Genomic DNA, 17327 nt, shown 5'->3' with positions numbered 1-17327 from the left:
TAGCATGCTGTGGGATGGAGTTGAGGACACTCGTGTCGAAGACAGAGTCATGGTTAAGGAGATCTTCGAAGTGCTCCTTCCAGCGGGCACTGACTGCTTTCCTGTCCTTGATGAGTACCTCTCCGTTCTTGGCCCGCAGTGGGGAAGGGCCTTGGGTGCTTGGGCCGTAGATGGTCTTGACTGCGCTAAAGAATCCACGCATGTCGTGGTTGTCGGCTAGCTGCTGGATCTCCTGCGCTTTCTCCACCCACCATCTGTTCTTTAGGTCGCGAGTTTTTTGTTGGACCTCGGCCTTCAGGCTTCTGTAGAGCTGCTTTCTTGCTCTCGAGTTCTGTTGCTGTTTCCAGATCAGAAATGCCTTGCGCTTGCGGCTTATTAGCTCCTGGATCTCCTGGTCATTCTCGTCGAACCAGTCTTGGTGTTTCCTGGTTGAGTGACCGAGCGTCTCTTCACAGGTGCTGATTATGGAGGCCTTGAGTGCAGACCAGACGCTCCTCAAATTTGGCTGCCCTCAAAAGTTTGTCACTATCCTCCGCCTGCTTCACGACGACATGCAAGCCGTGATCCTGACCAACGGTTCCACCACAGACCCAATTCACGTACGAACCGGGGTCAAGCAAGGCTGTGTCATCGCACCAATGCCCTTCTCAATCTTCCTTGCAGCAATGCTCCATCTCACCCTCAGTAAGCTCCCCACTGGAGTGGAGCTAATTTACAGAACAAACGGGAAACTGTTCCACCTCCGTCGCCTCCAGTCTAGATCCAAGGTCGTCCCATCCTCTGTCATCGAATTACAGTATGCAGCCGATGCTTGCGTCTGCGCTCACTCGGAGGTCGAACTCCAAACCATCGTAAACACCTTCACCGAAGCATACGAGAGCATGGGCCTTACACTAAACATCCGTAAGACAAAGGTCCTCTACCAACCTGCCCCCGTCACACAGTGCTGCCCCCCGATTATCAAAATGCACGATAAGGCCTTGGACAACGTGGACCACTTTCCATACCTCGGGAGCCTACTGTCAACAAGGGCAGATGTCGACGACAAAGTCCAACACCGCCTTCAGTGTGCCAGTGCAGCCTTCGGTCGCCTGAGGAACAGAGTGTTTGAAGGCCAGGACCGCAAACCCGGCACTAAGCTCATGGTCTACAGGGCAGCAGTGATACCTGCCCTGCTGTATGCCTCAGAGACATGGACCATGTACAGCAGGCACCTCAAAGGACTGGAGAGGTACCACCAACGCTGCCTCCGCAAGATCCTGCAAATCCATTGGCAGGATAGGCACACCAACGTCAGTGTTCTTGCTCAGGCCAACATCCCCAACATCGAAGCTCTGACCATGCTCAATCAGCTCCGATGGACGGGCCACATTGTCCGCATGCCCGATACGAGACTCCCAAAACAAGCGCTCTACTCGGAGCTCCGGCACGGCAAGAGAGCTCCAGGTGGGCAGAGGAAACGCTTCAAGGACACCCTCAAAGCCTCCTTGAAAAAGTGTAACATCCCCACCGTCACCTGGGAATCCCTGGCCCAAGACCGCACAAAGTGGAGGAGAAGCATCCGGGAAGGCGCCGAACACCTCGAGTCTCTTCGCCGGGAGCAAGCGGAAGCCAAGTGCAGGCAGCACAAGGTGCGCACGTCAACCCAAGCACACCACCCACCCGTCCCTTCAACCACCGTCTGCCCCACCTCTGACAGAGACTGTAGGTCCCGCATTGGACTCATCAGTCACCTGCAAACTCATTTTTAATGTGGAAGCAAGTCATCCTCAGTTCCGAGGGACTGCCTAAGAGAGAAGAGAGGGGCAGCCACAATTGAACACTGCACGTCAAATGGGGTCTGACCAATGCACTGCAAAATCACAGTGGGACTTCCTTGCTTTTATTTTCTATGCCTTTTGTGATGAAGCCCATTAATATTTTCTATCTGCAAGTTAGTTTTTAATGATCTAAATCACTGAGTCCTTAATCTCTTTGCTCACCTGTTGCCCAGTGTTTTCCCATTTAGATTACACTCCCATTTGCCACACTAACATCGAAAGTATACGACCTCACATTGTATGTTGAACTGCGTCTGCTATTGTTCTGCCCACCCATAATCTGTTCATTTGCAATTTACTGCTCCCTTTTTCACAATTCCGTATACCTCCTGGCTTAGTGCCATCTGCAAACTTAGAGGTACTTCCACTATCCCCCAAATCCAAGTCATTTATATATGGAGTGAAAAGCTGGACTCTCAGCACCAATGCCTGAGGGACATTACGTCCCTGACCACCAATCTGAGAATGCCCCTTTTATGCAAGTTCCTCCCTCTCAATTTCCTTTTCACGCCACAAGGTTGTCTCCATGGTCTTCATGCGGAACTTTATCAAATGCCTTCTCAAAATCCATTATACAATATCCATCGATCCTCCTCTAAGCACAGCTCAGTGACTCCATCAAAAAAAACTCTATTAGGTTAGTTAGACATGATCTACCTTTCGCCAAACCCTGCCGACTCTCCCTAATCAGCTTATACTTTCCTAAGTGCTCACTTGGTCTGTCCCCGATGATGGATTCTAGCAATTTTCGCCACAACTGACGCTAAACTAATTGGCCTGTAGTCACTTTGCTTTATCCCTTTCTCTCCTTTTTAAAATGAGCTTCACTTTGATGAGCAAAAATGTGTATAAATTTTGAATTGGCAGTGGAACTGTGATGTGAATTCTCCGGCTCGTTGAGTTGATGGAAGTATTAGGTAAGGGTGAGATTGTGTGCCTTTTGCCTTGGGCACGGTATGTAGACCTCAGTAAAAGAGTACCTGGTGGCCTAATTCTTCTCGGTAACATGCTACCCAGGTTCAGTGGCATGTCAATTTGACTGGCAATGCCTCTTATTTTCCGCATAATCACAAAATATAAGCTTCCATCCCCCCATTAGTCGTGGGAAGATCAAATTATGTATGTGGGCCATATTAGCATAATTCCGCTTGCTGCAGCGTTTTGTTTTCTGAATAGGTTTATGTAAATTTTTCTGAAAGGGAAACTAATTTTAGTCATTACATGAACCACAGGGTCCAGAGCAGATGGGTTGGAAGGCTCAGTTTCAAAAACACATTTTCTGATGTTTTGCCGCACTTGGAGTCTGGAGTCAACTGGCTGGTGACCTTTTCCCTCTGATTTATGCCATGAAATCTCCGCTCTTTGTTGGCTGTAACTGTCCCATTAGAAATGAATTTGGTACTGTGTCAAACCAGTTCTCAGAACAAAGTGACATATAATTCAGTTTTAGTATGCATGGAAGAGGCAGAATCGTTCTTTTTCTTGGAATGTGGATGTTGCTGGTAAGATCAGCATTCATTGTCTATGCCTAGTTGCCCTGAGGGCATTGAGAGTCAACCATGTCGTGTGGCACTGGAGTCACAGACCGGGTCGGGGTGACTGGTTGCCTTGCCTGAATGACATTAGTGAACCAGTTGGGTTTTTACAATAATCTTTCAATGTTATTTTATTTGGTACCAAACCACAAATCACCAGATTTTAATCAATTCAGTTTTCCAATTTACCATGGTGGGATTTGCACGCACAACCTCGGGATTGCTAGTCCAACACCATAACCACTAGGATACCGTTGCTTCAGCCTCCGATCATGCTGCTCGCATTGGCCACTGGAAAACAGCTGATTTGAGGCTCCTTGAAGTCACCCCACAACACACTGCCGCTCACCTCTTCTGTGAATGCACTGAAACTTTGCGCCATGGAGCCCGAAATCAACTCCTTTCCAGTGGTCAGGTGGGTGAAAAAGCTGAATGCCCATGTGAAAATCAGACAGTTGGCATGCATGCTTCCTCTAATAAGACTCATATTCTTTGAGTCCTTGATGCAGTTTCCCCAGCAGAACTGATGCTGTGGGGTGCACCCGATGAAGGGCAGGGCCTGGATATAGAGTCATAACAACACAGAAGGAGGCCATTCAGCCCATCGAGCCCATGCCAGCTCTCCACAGAGCAATCCAGTCAGTCCCATTCCCCCGCTCTAGCCCCGTAGCCCTGCAAGTTTATTTCCCTCAAGTGCCTATCCAGTCTCCCCTTGAAAACATTGAGTGTCTCCACTTCCACCATTTCCGTCAGCAGCGAGTTCCAGGCCCTCACCACTCACTGCGTAAAAAGGTTCTTCCTCACATCCCCCCTGTATCTCTTGCCCAAAACCTTAAACCTGTGTCCCCTAGTCCTTGTACCATCAACTAGTGGGAACAGCCTTTCCCCGTCTAGCCTATCTAAACCTGTCATAATCTTGTACATACGAATTAGGAGCAGGAGTAGGCCACTCGGCCCTTTGAGCCTGCTCCGCCATTCAATAAGATCATGACTGATCTGATTACTCCACATTCCCGCCTACCCCGATAACTTTTCACCCCCTTGCTTACCAAGAATCTATCTACCTCTGCCTTAAAAATATTCAAAGACTCTGCTTCCACCGCCCTCTGAGGAAGAGAGTTCCAAAGACTCACGACCCTCTGTGAGAAACAATTTCTCCTCATCTCTATCTTAAATGGGCAACCCCTTATTTTTAAACAGTGACCCCTAGTTCTAGATTCTCCCACAAGAGGAAACATCCTCTCCACATCCACCCTGTCCAAACCCCTCAGGATCTTATATGTTTCAATCAAGTCACCTCTTACTCTTCTAAACTCCAGCGGATACAAGCCTAGCCTGTCCAACCTTTCCTCATAAGACAACACGCCCATTCCAGGTATTAGTCTAGTAAACCTTCTCTGAACTGCTTCCAACGCATTTACATCCTTCCTTAAATAAGGAGACCAATACTGTACACAGTACGCCAGATGTGGTCTCACCAATGCCCTGTATAACTGAAGCATAACCTCCCTCCTTTTGTATTCAATTCCCCTCGCAATAAACGATAACATTCTGTTAACTTTCCTAATTACTTGCTGTTCCTGCATAGTAACCTTTTGTGATTCATGCACTAGGACACCCAGATCCCTCTGCATCTCAGAGCTCTGCAATCTCTCACCATTTAGATAATATGCTTCTTTTTTTATTCTTCTTGCCAAAATGGACAACTTCACATTTTCCCACATTATACTCCATTTGCCAGCTCTTTGCCCATTCACTTAACCTATCTATATCCCTTTGTAGCCTCCTTTTGTCCTCTTCACAATTTACTTTCCTACCTATCTTTGTGTCATCAGCAAATCTAGCAACCATACCTTCGGTCCCTTCATCCAAGTCATTTATATAAATTGTAAAACGTCGAGGCCCCAGCACTGATCCCTGTGGCACACCACTCGTTACATCTTGCCAATCAGAAAATGACCCATTTATGCCTACTCTCTCTTTCCTGTTAGCTAGCCAATCTTCTATCCATGCCAATATGTTACCCCCTACACCATGAGCTTTTATTTTCCACAATAACCTTTGATGTGTCACCTTATCAAATGCCTTTTGGAAATCTAAGTACAGTACATCCACCAGTTCCCCTTTATCCACAGCACATGTTACTTCCTCAAAGAACTCCAATAAATTGGTTAAACATGATTTCCCTTGCACAAAACCATGTTGACTCTGCCTGATTACTTTGAACTTTTCTAAGTGCCCAGCTATAACGTCTTTAATAATAGCTTCTAACATCTTCCCTATGACAGATGTTAAGCTAACTGGCCTGTAGTTTCCTGCTTTCTGTCTCCCTCCCTTTTTGAATAAAGGAGTTACATTCGCTATTTTCCAATCTAATGGAACCTTCCCCGAATATAGGGAATTTTGGAAAATTAAAACCAACACAACAACTGCCTCACTAGCCACTTCTTTTAAGACCCTAGGATGAAGTCTATCAGGACCCGGGGACTTGTATCAAATCACCCCTCAACCTCCTTTGCTCTAATGAAAATAAATCCAGCTTCTCCAATCTGTCCTTGTAGCTACGATCCCCCATCTCCGGAGATGGTTGTCCATCTCCGGCCGCTTTCTCGCAGGCTAAAGCTGTTCTTGTATTGCTGTCATGCTTCACCAGTGCCGATGGTTCGCCAAGGTGTGTGTCTCATGCATCTTGGCAGCAGCATCAAAGGAGTGCTGCCGATTTGCTAGGGGCAGTGGTCACAGTTTATTTTAGGTCTTCCCGGCCGCTGGACCTTAGTGAATCTGACAAGGCAAATTTGGTTTTGCTGGCAGCTGCTTAAGACCCGCCAGTCAGTAGCAGGTGGCACCAGAAAGCCGCTAATCACAATTTAGTGTTGTAACATTATAGACTTTGGGCTTCCACATTCATTTTAAAGGGTGAAAAATCATTTGGCCAGCTCGAATTACAAATATGTGTTCTTAACGCCTGAAGCTAGACTCCTATAAATCTTAGATCATTAATAGGACCTGCTTAACTTGTCTCCTATTCTCTCCTGAACATTTCTCCCACATGCTGATAAAGTGAGACAAGTGGTATAAATCTCTGTTATAAATATATAAGAATGTCGAAAGCAGGGGCTTCAATACCAGACATGTTTCAACACTCTGAGAAGGTGATTCTTGCATCAGTTTTCTTTTCTTCGTTTATTCAGAGCTGAGGTAATGATTTATAATTGGCCCAACCAAGTTGACAGCCATTTTAACCAGTCACAGATAGGAGCACTAACCCAAGAACTGTTGATAAAATTGCAAACAATATGGGCCGGTGGCGGGGGGGGGGCAAATTGACTAAACTTGCATTTATATAGTGCCTTTCACATCCTCAGAACGTCCCAAAGCGCTTCACAGCCAATAAAGTAGTTTTAAAGCTTAGTCACTGTTGCAATGTAGGGAAACACAGCAGCCAATTTACGCACGGCAAGGTCCAAGAAACAGCAATGTGATAATGACCAGATAATGTTTTAGTGATGTTGGTTGAAGGATAAATGTCGCCTCTGAGTCAGAAGGTTGTGGATTTTTCAAGTCTCACTCGAGACTTGAGCACAAAATCTAGGCTGGCACTTCAATATGTGGTACTGAGGGAGTGCCGCACTGTCAGAGGTGCCGTCTTTTGGATGAGATGTTAAACCGATGCGGCCCTCTGAGGTGGACGCCAAAGATCCCACAGCACTTTTTGGTGTCACGGCCAATATTTATCCCTCAGTTGCCACATTAAAACAGATTTTCTGGTCACTTATCTCACTGCTCTTTGTCTTGATGATCAGGAACAGATGATGAATCTGTGGCACAGAGGTCAAGTGGAGCATCACAGCTGCTGCTGCAACTGATAGTAGCTAAAGCCATCTTTGTTAACCTGTTTCTAACGAGAAATATAGCCGTCACTTTTTCAGACATCGCTGCCTGTGACAGAGCAGCAATCGAACTGCTCTCTGGGATTACTTTAATCCAAATAGGAACCACAAGTAAGTCTATAAACAAATATCGACAAAAACTGTCTGCAGAATGTCTTCATATGGATTGTATACATGACTCATCAGTGTATTGTGGACAAACATAAATTGATTAGTGCATTAATTTTTATAACTAACATTTAAATTTCACGAAATGTCATTCTTGTCTGTGATTGAGAAACACAGGACCTCCTGTGGCTCCTGTACACAGTAAGTTCTAGAATCCTTTGTTTTTCATGCCAGGACGTGTAATGGGCATTGTATTATTCTGCTGCTTAAGAGACAGCTGTATGTAGCCTGGTCTTTTTTATACCTATTAAAATTCAGGAATTGTCATTTTTGCCAGCATCAAACATCGTCAGGTGTAGAACAGTTAGATGGTGAGTGAAGTCCCCTGTGCTGTGCCCTAACAATTTGCCTTGGTTTCAATCTCAGGAGAGTACTCTTTACAGTGCAGATTTTTCTGTGTCCTCATACAAGCCATCCTTGCAGATGCTCTGAGTGACATTGCCAAGTTAGGGGCTGCTTTGTACTGTGGGGCCAGACTCGATGGGAAATTTTCAGCTTTGGTGATCCCGATGCACACCAAGGGGAGCGCATTGTGAAAATGCATAGTCCCAGCCCACGGTTTTCTGCCTACTGTGACTAACAGAGGGCATATGTAAAGGTGATGAGGAATTTACGGATATACGCTCCCGATGTGCATTGGGAGGCGGAAATAAAAACCTGTCCCTCCCATTAGATTGAGACCATTCAGACTCCTTTCACCGAGGACCTTTACAGTCTTCAGAGAAAGAAGACCTTCATCCTACCTGCCTTGGCTAAGTTTGATCCACTTACCAGAAGTATAAAGAGGGCTCTGCCCCAGTGTATCCCCTCACCTACCACTTGTAAACTGGCATTTTAATAAATCTGGATTAATTGATTGTTTTGTTTTTTGCAGAGTATTTCTACGAGCCATTAACAAGTTTGCAGAAACCATGAACCAAAGATTCCTGGAGAACATGAACTTCGAGCAACAGGTAGGAGAGCGTGGCAGTCAACGTTAGATAAATCAGTTACATACTCGGGGGAATTTTTCAGGGGGTCAGCGGGCGCGTTCGGTGACAGGTCGGGTGGTAAAAAAAAATTCTTTGACAGCAGGTCAACCCGCCATCACGCAACTTTCCCAGATGTCGGATCTGTTGGGGCTGAACCGACCCAACACGCATAGGCGGGGGAGGCAATTCAGGTCATTATGACCTTGTTAACAGCCCATTAAACAGTATTTTGAGCTCACCTTACCATTTTACAAGGTCGCCCACGGGGTCCATGCTGCTCGGGGATCACGTCAGGTAAGGCGGTCGAGTGTTGTATGAGCATGGAATCATCTCTTTACTTGACAGCTGGAAATGTGCTATAAAAGCTCCCATCTCACAGCTGTTCAGTTTCCAAGCTTAGAAACTGTTGCTTACTGCTTTTGGAAGACCGATTGAGCTTTATGCAAGTTGCAAGTGTTTGGAGCAAACTCTCTATCCAGTGTCGCCTCATTGGAACAACCTCTCTCACCATTGACAGATCACTTCTGTCATCTCAATTTCACCTACCATCTATTACATCAGCATCAGTGCCCTTGAAACTATCTCACTTTGGTCCTCAGAATCCCACCACGATCAACCCCAACATCAGCAGCAGCAACAACAACACCAACCTTCTCTGCAATCAACTGATGCTGCACAGGACACAGGGCATCAGCACCCGACCACATTGCTGCCCGGGAGGCCAGGGATGGCCTCACCATGGCCAGATATATTTCACTTGATGCTGTACATCCTGGCTGCCACATGATGCGCCAGGTTGGAACCACCCCACACCAACACCATAAAGCATCCGTACAATGCCCAAGCCATTCCTTTCACACTCATCACCATTGCGGAGGGTACCATTATGTCTCACCATTCACTGGAACTCACTAAGCCACTTCCAAAGGTGCACACAGATCTGTCCAAGAATGCAAAGTGTTGAAAATAAAGATTTCAATGTTTGACACCACATTAACAGAAACTTTACATGAACATTGGCTAAAACACCCAAGTGCCTACCCTTGTGTGTTATTAGTTGGTATGCTTGCAGTAGGATGAGGGTGAGTGTGAGTGGTGGCTAGTGAGATGGGGATGTGATAATGTCGATAAAGAGGGATGGGTGGAGGTGCAAGGTAAGTTGGTGTGAGTAAGTAGGGTAGAGAAGGCAGAGTGACGGGGATGTGATGAGAGGCACAGCAGGACGAGGCTGAGCGTGGTTTTGCAGGAACATTTCATGATCTACTGAGATCATTGAAAGGTTTGCGCCACTGCAGCCTAGTCCTCGTTACGACATCCCTGCTTGTGTCCTCCTGTGCAATGTGCAACCAGGCTACGTTGGTGTCCTGGGGAGGTCTCTTCCACCCATTGCAAGGGAAGAGAACCTCCCTGCGTGCTGTGACTCCCTCCATAAGCATATGGAGGAAGTCATGGGACAGTCTGGGTGCAGCCATGTATCTTTGTGCAGTGATTGTCAGTGTTTGCAGCACCTCAATGCTATAGAACACTGACAGCATAACTGTCAAAAACAATTTGCGCATGGTCCCTTTAAGGAAATCGGCTGATGACGCGTCATCAAATGACATCATGAGACCCACTTCCTTCAATTGGCCGGCAAACGCGCTGGGTGGGCTTAACAAGCCCAATCATTGTAAAATCATTCTACACAGTGGGCTGGAGCCAGCAGTGGGGTCAGGACCCGCCACCGACGTCGCTCGTCCCATCCCGCTGAGGTAGCAGAAATCACGGCCTCAGAGTCTGGTGTAGCTAAATGGTAACTATGTCTGAACAGGGCCTTATTATAATATTAACAACATTCAGGACCATCTCTCTTTTGAAGATGGCCTGAGCATAAGATGGTCAGATAACAACTTGCATTTATATGGTGACTTTATGTCGAAAAAAAAGTCCCAAGGTGCTTCACAGAGGCTTGAGGAAAATGGAGACTAAGCGAAAGGAGATTAGGTGGAATGTCCCAAAGCCTGATCAAAGAGATGGGTTTTAAGGAAGGTACATGATATGAGATAAAGTTCATTCTTCTTTCAACCAACATTGAAGGATGAAGGCCTTCAGTTACATGGAGAGACTAGAGAAGCTGGGATTGTTTTCCTTAGAGAAGGTAAAGGGAAGATTTAATAGAGGTATTCAAAATTATGAGGGGTTTTGATAGAGTAGATAAGGAGAAACTGTTTCCACTGGCAGGAGGGTCAATAACCCGAGGTCAGAGATTTAGGATAATTGGCAAAAGAACCACAGGGGAGATGAGGAGAAATGTTTTTACATGGCAAGTTGTTATGATCTGAAATGCACTGCCTTGAAAGGGTGGTGCAAGCAGATTCAGTCGTAACTTTGAAAAGGGAATTGGATATATACATGTAAAGGACAAAATTACAGGACTATTGGGAAAGAGCAGGGGAGTGGGACTAATTGGATATTGCTTTTAAATAGCCAGCACAGGCATGATGGTCCAAATGAAATCCTTCTGTGCTGTAAGATTCTATGGGCTGGATTTTACCTGCCGAGATGAGTTGGGGGCGGGACTGCTGTCTTCCAGGTTCTAGTCCCGTCCCCAGCGACGTTTGCCGAACAGACGCTATTTTCCCTTGATTGACATTGTTAAGCCCGCTTAGCGGGCTTTCCGGCCAATTAATGGAAAGCCGGTGTCAGATGACGTCAGTGCATGATGCTTCATCTGCCGGTTTTCTTAAAGGGACAGGCCCCATAATTTTTTGACAGATGAATTGTCAGTGTTTGACAGCATTGAGGTGCTGTCAAACACTGACAATCACTGTCCAAAGGTGAGCCCTTGCACCCAGGCCCAAAAATGACTCTCTCCTTAGGAGAAAACAGATGGCAGCTGCATGTGAGATTGCAGAAGCCATCTGTCAATTCTCCCGATCAGATGAGGCTTCACAGAAACTTCAAATCTTGTCACTTGCAGATATTTCTCACTACATTTTCTCATCTGTCATACTTACCTGTGCACCATTGCACCCATTGCACTACCTCTGCAGCTGTCATTTGCACACTTACACTGCAGCAGACCCACAGCTCGCCGTTGGGAAGGCCGCATCAGCAGGCTGAAAATGCAGAAAAGCCTCTTAACTGCCTGTTAACTACCTGTTAACAAGCAGTTTATTGGCTGTAATCCCCTTCCCGCCGCTAGGAGACGGGTCCCTGCGCGAGTTGGGGACCCGCCTCCCGGGAAGATGGCTCGGAGGCGGATTGGGAGTGGGGTTGGGACCCGCTCCCAATTTTTCCCATTTCCCCAGCAGTCCCGCCTCCAAACCCGCCTCCTCGGGGCTGGTAAAATCCAGCCCTACGAGTCATTAAATTATCTTCAGCCCAATGTAGAGCCATTGCATTTCTCGCTGGCGTGATGAGAACATAACGTCCAAAGTGAATATGTCCCATGTGTACACATTTAAAGAAAGAAGAAAGAACTTGCATTTATATAGCACCTTAGCACCTTTCACAACCACAGGGTGTCCCAAAGTGCTTCACAGCAGCCAATGATTTACTTTTTGAAGTTTAGACACTGTTGTAATGTGGGAAACGCAGCAGCCAATTTCCGCACAGCAAGGTCACACAAACAGCAATGAGACAATGACCAGACAATCTGTTTATAGTGATGTTGTTTGAGGGATGATTATTGTTGAGTACACCAGAGGGAACTCCCCTGCTCATCATAGTGCCAGGGGATCTTTTACATCCATTTGAGAGGGGACCTCGGGTTAACATCCTATCCGAAAGACAGCACCTCTGACAGTGCAGTGCTCCCTCAGTACTGCACTGGAGTGTCAGCCTACTTCTGACTCAGAGACGAGAGTGCTGCCACTGAGCCTCTGCTGACACTTGTATCTATGCCTGAATCCCCTGTTTACAGCACTTTAAATAAGGATGTTGTCACAAAATTGGGCCTATGAAGAGCAATGTTTTGAAAAAAGTGAGAATCCTGGATATATTTGGTTTCAAAGATATTTATTTAGAAGTAAAACAATGCTTTAAAAGTATGATTGACCTCCTGATGCAAACTCATTTTCTCTCTGTTTCTGTGGCGGAGGGGACTGAGAGGTGCTTGGCCTGTCCAGTTCCCTCTGTTGCTTATCAAAAAGTAGCTGAGAGTGGCAGCCATCGAGAGACACTAATAGGAGCACAGCTTCTGCCAAGTTTAGCGCAGCATAAGCAGCAGACGTTGGGGATTTTCCTTGTGGAACTCCCCAAATCTTTTACTTTACCCACTCAAAATAATTTAAGCGTGTCGCAGCGTATAATTGGATCGGAGTAAATAGTGAGGAGATTGCTTGAGAGAGACAGTGACATCAAAAACAGCAAGATTTCCACATTAATAGACAGTGACTTCTTTATGTGTCAGATACATAAATCAAGGAGTAGTGATTTTGATGATATCGTGCTTGTTTTTTTTTACAATCTATAGAGGAGGGGTAGACTGAAGGAGATGAGGAGCTCCACAGTTTTGAAGGCCTGGGAAAGAATAAGTTAGAAGAGGGAACGGTGTGATAAACCCTGATTTCAATTCAGAAAGAATATACAGAGGAGAAAGATTGTTTAACATTGCATGCCTGGAACAAAAGAGGAACTTGCAGATACAATAACCCCGCTCTTTACCGGGAGATGGGGAGGGAGCGAACAGGAGGTGTAGTGGCTGGGAAAACTGGAAATATGGGTTTCCCAGAGGTCCTGCTGAATTTAACCTGATTTAAATTTTTGGATTCCATTTCCTGGCTGGTCAATTTTCCCAGATTAAGTGGCTGGCTAGCTGTCAGACGGGAAGGCCTGTGGCACCAGGTATTGGGAAACAGGTTTTCTTAGAGGGGCCGGTGGGGGGGAGGGGAGGGGTGCTGGTGGGGAGGGGGAAGCACTCCTTCTCCTCCTGCCCCACAAACAGTGCTGGAAAGGCATTTACTTGTTGAATCCAGCTGTTCTCGCCTCCCTTCAGCTGCTGGGTTTTCCGAGCCCTGGGAAACCCGACCCACACCTGTTAAATTTAAAGCACAGCTAAAATTTGAGGCATGCAGGCTCATTTAAATATTTCAATAATGGAGCCGCCTCTGGAGAACAGGTTATTTGCCCGCCCCCAACCCGCCTCCTTTAAAACCAGAAGTTAGAGGTGGGTAGGGGTCAGTTTTCCCATTTTTGCATTTTTATTCCCCCCCAATCCCCTCTCCCGCCCGTCCTGGGAGGGGGTGGGGGGGGTTAAACCTCCCCCTCAATGTCATTAATATTAATAAAATGAAGTTAAGAGAGGTTGCAACAAAGAGGGACAGAGGAGGTACTCGACAGGACTTTTGTAAAACAGGCAATTTTAATTTTTGTTGACTTTAATGGAAGGGACTTTTGAAAGGATGAGGCAGCAATTGACCACAGTAGACTGGGTGGAATGATTAACTGATAAAACTACAGATGAATAGTGGGAGGTGTTCAAAGAAATATTTGGCGGAATACAAGACCTGTACAAACCCCTAAAGGGCAAGAGCTCTACTTGTGTAATTAAACAACCTTGGTCAATGAGAGAAGTGAGAGAGATAGTATAAAACTACAAGAAAGAGTTTGTATGAATGCAAAGAATAGTGGAGATCCCGTGGACTGGGAGAGATATAAAGAACAGCAAAGGGATACAAAGAAAGTAGTAAGAGCTGCAAAAAGGGAATACGAGGAAAAACTTGTGAGGGATATCAAGGACAACACTAAAGATTTTTGCAAGTATATTAAAAGAAAGATGGTGGCTAAAAGTAATGTGGGCCCCTTAAAGACAGACACAGGCATTATTGTAATTGAAAATCAGAAAATGGCAGACTGGCTAAACACTTACTTTGTATCAGTCTTCACAGTACAGGATGAGGATAAATTACCAGTGACACGAGGAAAAATAAAATTAAATCAAGGGGAGGGACTTAATACAAGTTTAAAAAAATGGTAATGAAGAAAATAATAAGACTACAGATAGGCAAATCTCCAGGACCTGATGGTTTCCATCTTAGGGAATTAAAAGTAGGTGAAGAAATTGCAGATGCTCCAGTCATGATCTTCCAAAACTCTCGATTCAGAAATTGTCCCCTTGGTTTGGAAAGTTGCCAATGTCATTCCATTATTTAAGGAGGGTAGGAGAGATAAACCAGGAAATTATAGGCCTATTAGTCCAACGTCTGTTGTGGGGAAGTTACTAGAATCTGTTATTAGGGACAGCGTGACTGAGCACTTGGAGAAATATGAACTGATCAGAGAGCCAGCATGGATTTGTAAAGAGTGAGTCATCTCTAACTAACCTACTTACATTTTTTGAGGAAGTCACTAATGTGGTAGATAAGGGAGTGCCTATTGATGCTATTTATATGGATTTCCAGAAGACACTCGATAAGGTTCCACGCAGATACTGTTAGCAGAAATGAAAGTGCACGGAATTGAAGGCAATCTATTGGCGTGTGTAGGGAATTGGTTAGGGGGGGTAGGAGACGGAGATCATGGATAATGGGTATGTACTCCAATTGGCAGGATGTGACTAGTGGTATCTTGCCCTCAGCTTTTCACTACAGGAAACTTTGGTTTAACCGGAGGTGGTATGTCCGGAAACCTCGCTCTACCGGCAGAATTCACCCCCCGAAAACAGCGCCTGAGTAACCGGCAATGTTGCCGGTTCCGAGTCCGAGTCTCCAACAGTTGCCGAGTTCGTCAGTGGGGGTAGTTCTACAAACTGCCACTACTCGGCCTCTTGGCGCCAGCGGAACTCTGATCACCTCAGAAATCCTGCATCAGGAGTCTCACCCTCCCACGCTGCCGGTAGCCTCTTCTGATCCGCCAGTTTTTGGGGTTCCAGTACAGTACTGCGTGTCTCCAACGCTGCTTCAACTCATTGGACTGCATTATGGAAATCCCAAAAGTTGATCCAACCAAAAGGAAGAGAGTGGTGTTAACTTTAAAACAGAAAATTGATATATGCAAACGACTAGAAATGGGAGCGAAGCGTATGCACATTATGAAAGAATTCAAAATCGGTTCGTCAACAATGTACGACATCAAAGCGCAGAAGGATAAGCTGCTCAAGTTTTATGCAAGCTCGGAGACATCTAAGAGTGTAGAGAAACGGCGCACGCTTCGTAAGCCTAAGCTTGAAGAGCTGGATACTGTGCTTTATAAGTGGTTTACTCTGAAGCGTTCAGAGGGTATTCCGATTTCCGGACCCATGCTAATCGAAAAAGCGAAGGATTTTTACGCAAAGATGGAGCTCACTGACAAGTGTGCTTTCTCTGATGGATGGCTATCGTGCTTCAAGGCACGGCATGGGATACGACGACTCGATGTTTGCGGGGAGAAGAAATCAGCTGATCACGACGCCGCAGAAGAATACTGCGATTATTTCAATTGGATTGTGCAGCAACATGATTTGTCGCCAGCACAGCTATACAATGCCGATGAAACTGGCTTATTTTGGAGGTTTTTGGCAGAATCAACACTTGCTGGGGCTAGTGAGGCTAATGCTTCAGGTTACAAGAAAAATAAAGATTGTGTAACCGTGCTAACATGTGCGAATGCTGCTGGATCACACTGGGTTAAACTTCTCGTCATTGGGAAGTATAAAAATCCCCGTGCATTTAAAAATGTGAGACACTTACCTGTTGAGTACAAAGCTCAAGCAAATGCTTGGATGGATAAGGAAATCTTTTCAAATTGGTTCCATCATACTTTTGCTCCATCTGTGAGGGAACATTTCCGTAGAATAAGGAAACCTGAAGATAGCAAATGCATTTTATTGCTGGATAATTGTGGAGCCCATCCGCATGAATCCGAGTTGGTTTCTGGAAATATTTTCACCATTTATTTGCCACCAAATGTAACTTCTCTCATACAACCCATGGACCAGGGAGTTATCCAAAATCTCAAGTGTCATTGCAAGAAAGACTTCCTACGTAGACTGATAAGCCAAGATGACAATACAGGTATTCAGGCATTTCAGAAGGAATACAATCTTAAAGATGACGGGCTAGATTTTCAGTTGCTTGCGCCAGCAGTTAGCGCCTTAAGAGAAGTGATTTCCGGGCGCTATGCGTGTAGCGCCCGGGCGCAGCGCAGTTTGCGCCCCGCCCCAAATTAAGTTGCCCGTTAGCGCCGGCGCAAAGTTTAGCGCCCGCCCGGATGCGCGCGCAGAAAATGACGTCACATCCTCGTGCAACGCCCTTTGGCCGCCCCGATTGCAAACTTCAGTCGGACCGCCCCATTGTGCGGCGGGCGGCCGGAGCGTTTGGAAAAAGGAACGCAACACAACCAGCGCGGGCCCCGGGGGGCGCTAATTAAAGGGAACGTCCTCTCCAGTATAAAGGCCATCCATTATTTCAGAAAACAGTCTTGTGCAACGCATTTCTGGAGACACAACAAGGAGGATAGCTAACTGGTTTCAAGCAGCAAGAGCCAGGTATTTTTGGACTCAGGCAACAGCGCTGCAAGTGGCCATTTGGAAATTAGAGTGTTTGCCAGGATTTGATGGGGGTTGCATGGGGTGCCAACGCGGAGCTGCAGCTCCATGTCCGTAGGGCTCGCAGACGTATTGTGAGAGGGGCAGCCCTGGCTAGAGGCAGAGGGGGCTACAGGCGTCGGCCACGTAGGCCTTACCCAGTCAGGCTATACCGCCAGCAGCGCTCCTACCTAAACATGAGTGCCGCGCGATGTGTTAAAAGGCTCCGATTCCGGAAGGGGGTGATTGCAGAGATCTGCCACCTGCTTCGCCGAGATCTGCGGCCAAAGCTCAGGTGCAGGACGTCTCTGTCGGTGGAAGTGAAGGTGACAGTGGCATTGAACTTCTATGCCACCGGCTCCTTCCAATACGCTGCTGGGGACATAGCAAACATCTCCCAGTACGGCGTGCATCGCTGCATCCGCCAGGTGACCGAAGCACTGTTCAGAAGGAGAAGC

The 17327-nt window shown here is 46.4% G+C and overlaps 1 protein-coding gene across 2 annotated transcripts in view; it reads left to right on the top strand.

The window, feature by feature from the left end:
• Nucleotides 1-8290: 8290 nt before the first annotated feature.
• LOC147113792 (dedicator of cytokinesis protein 2-like) overlaps nt 8291-17327 on the top strand; it is an 80211-nt gene continuing 71174 nt past the window's right edge. For both annotated transcript variants that reach the window (XR_015079272.1, XM_085995118.1), the window contains exon 1: nt 8291-8366. Coding sequence is in view for 1 of the 2 variants with exons in the window: in XM_085995118.1 (XP_085851244.1) it covers nt 8325-8366 (42 nt within the window). In the remaining variant the exon portion in view is untranslated. The remainder of the gene's footprint in view (nt 8367-17327) is intronic.

Source organism: Somniosus microcephalus, chromosome 8 (assembly GCF_052327205.1).
Source record: "Somniosus microcephalus isolate GS21.2 chromosome 8, FLI_Smic_1.0, whole genome shotgun sequence".
NCBI classification, from domain to species: Eukaryota; Metazoa; Chordata; class Chondrichthyes; order Squaliformes; family Somniosidae; genus Somniosus; species Somniosus microcephalus.
This window is presented reverse-complemented; position numbering and strand designations above follow the sequence as displayed.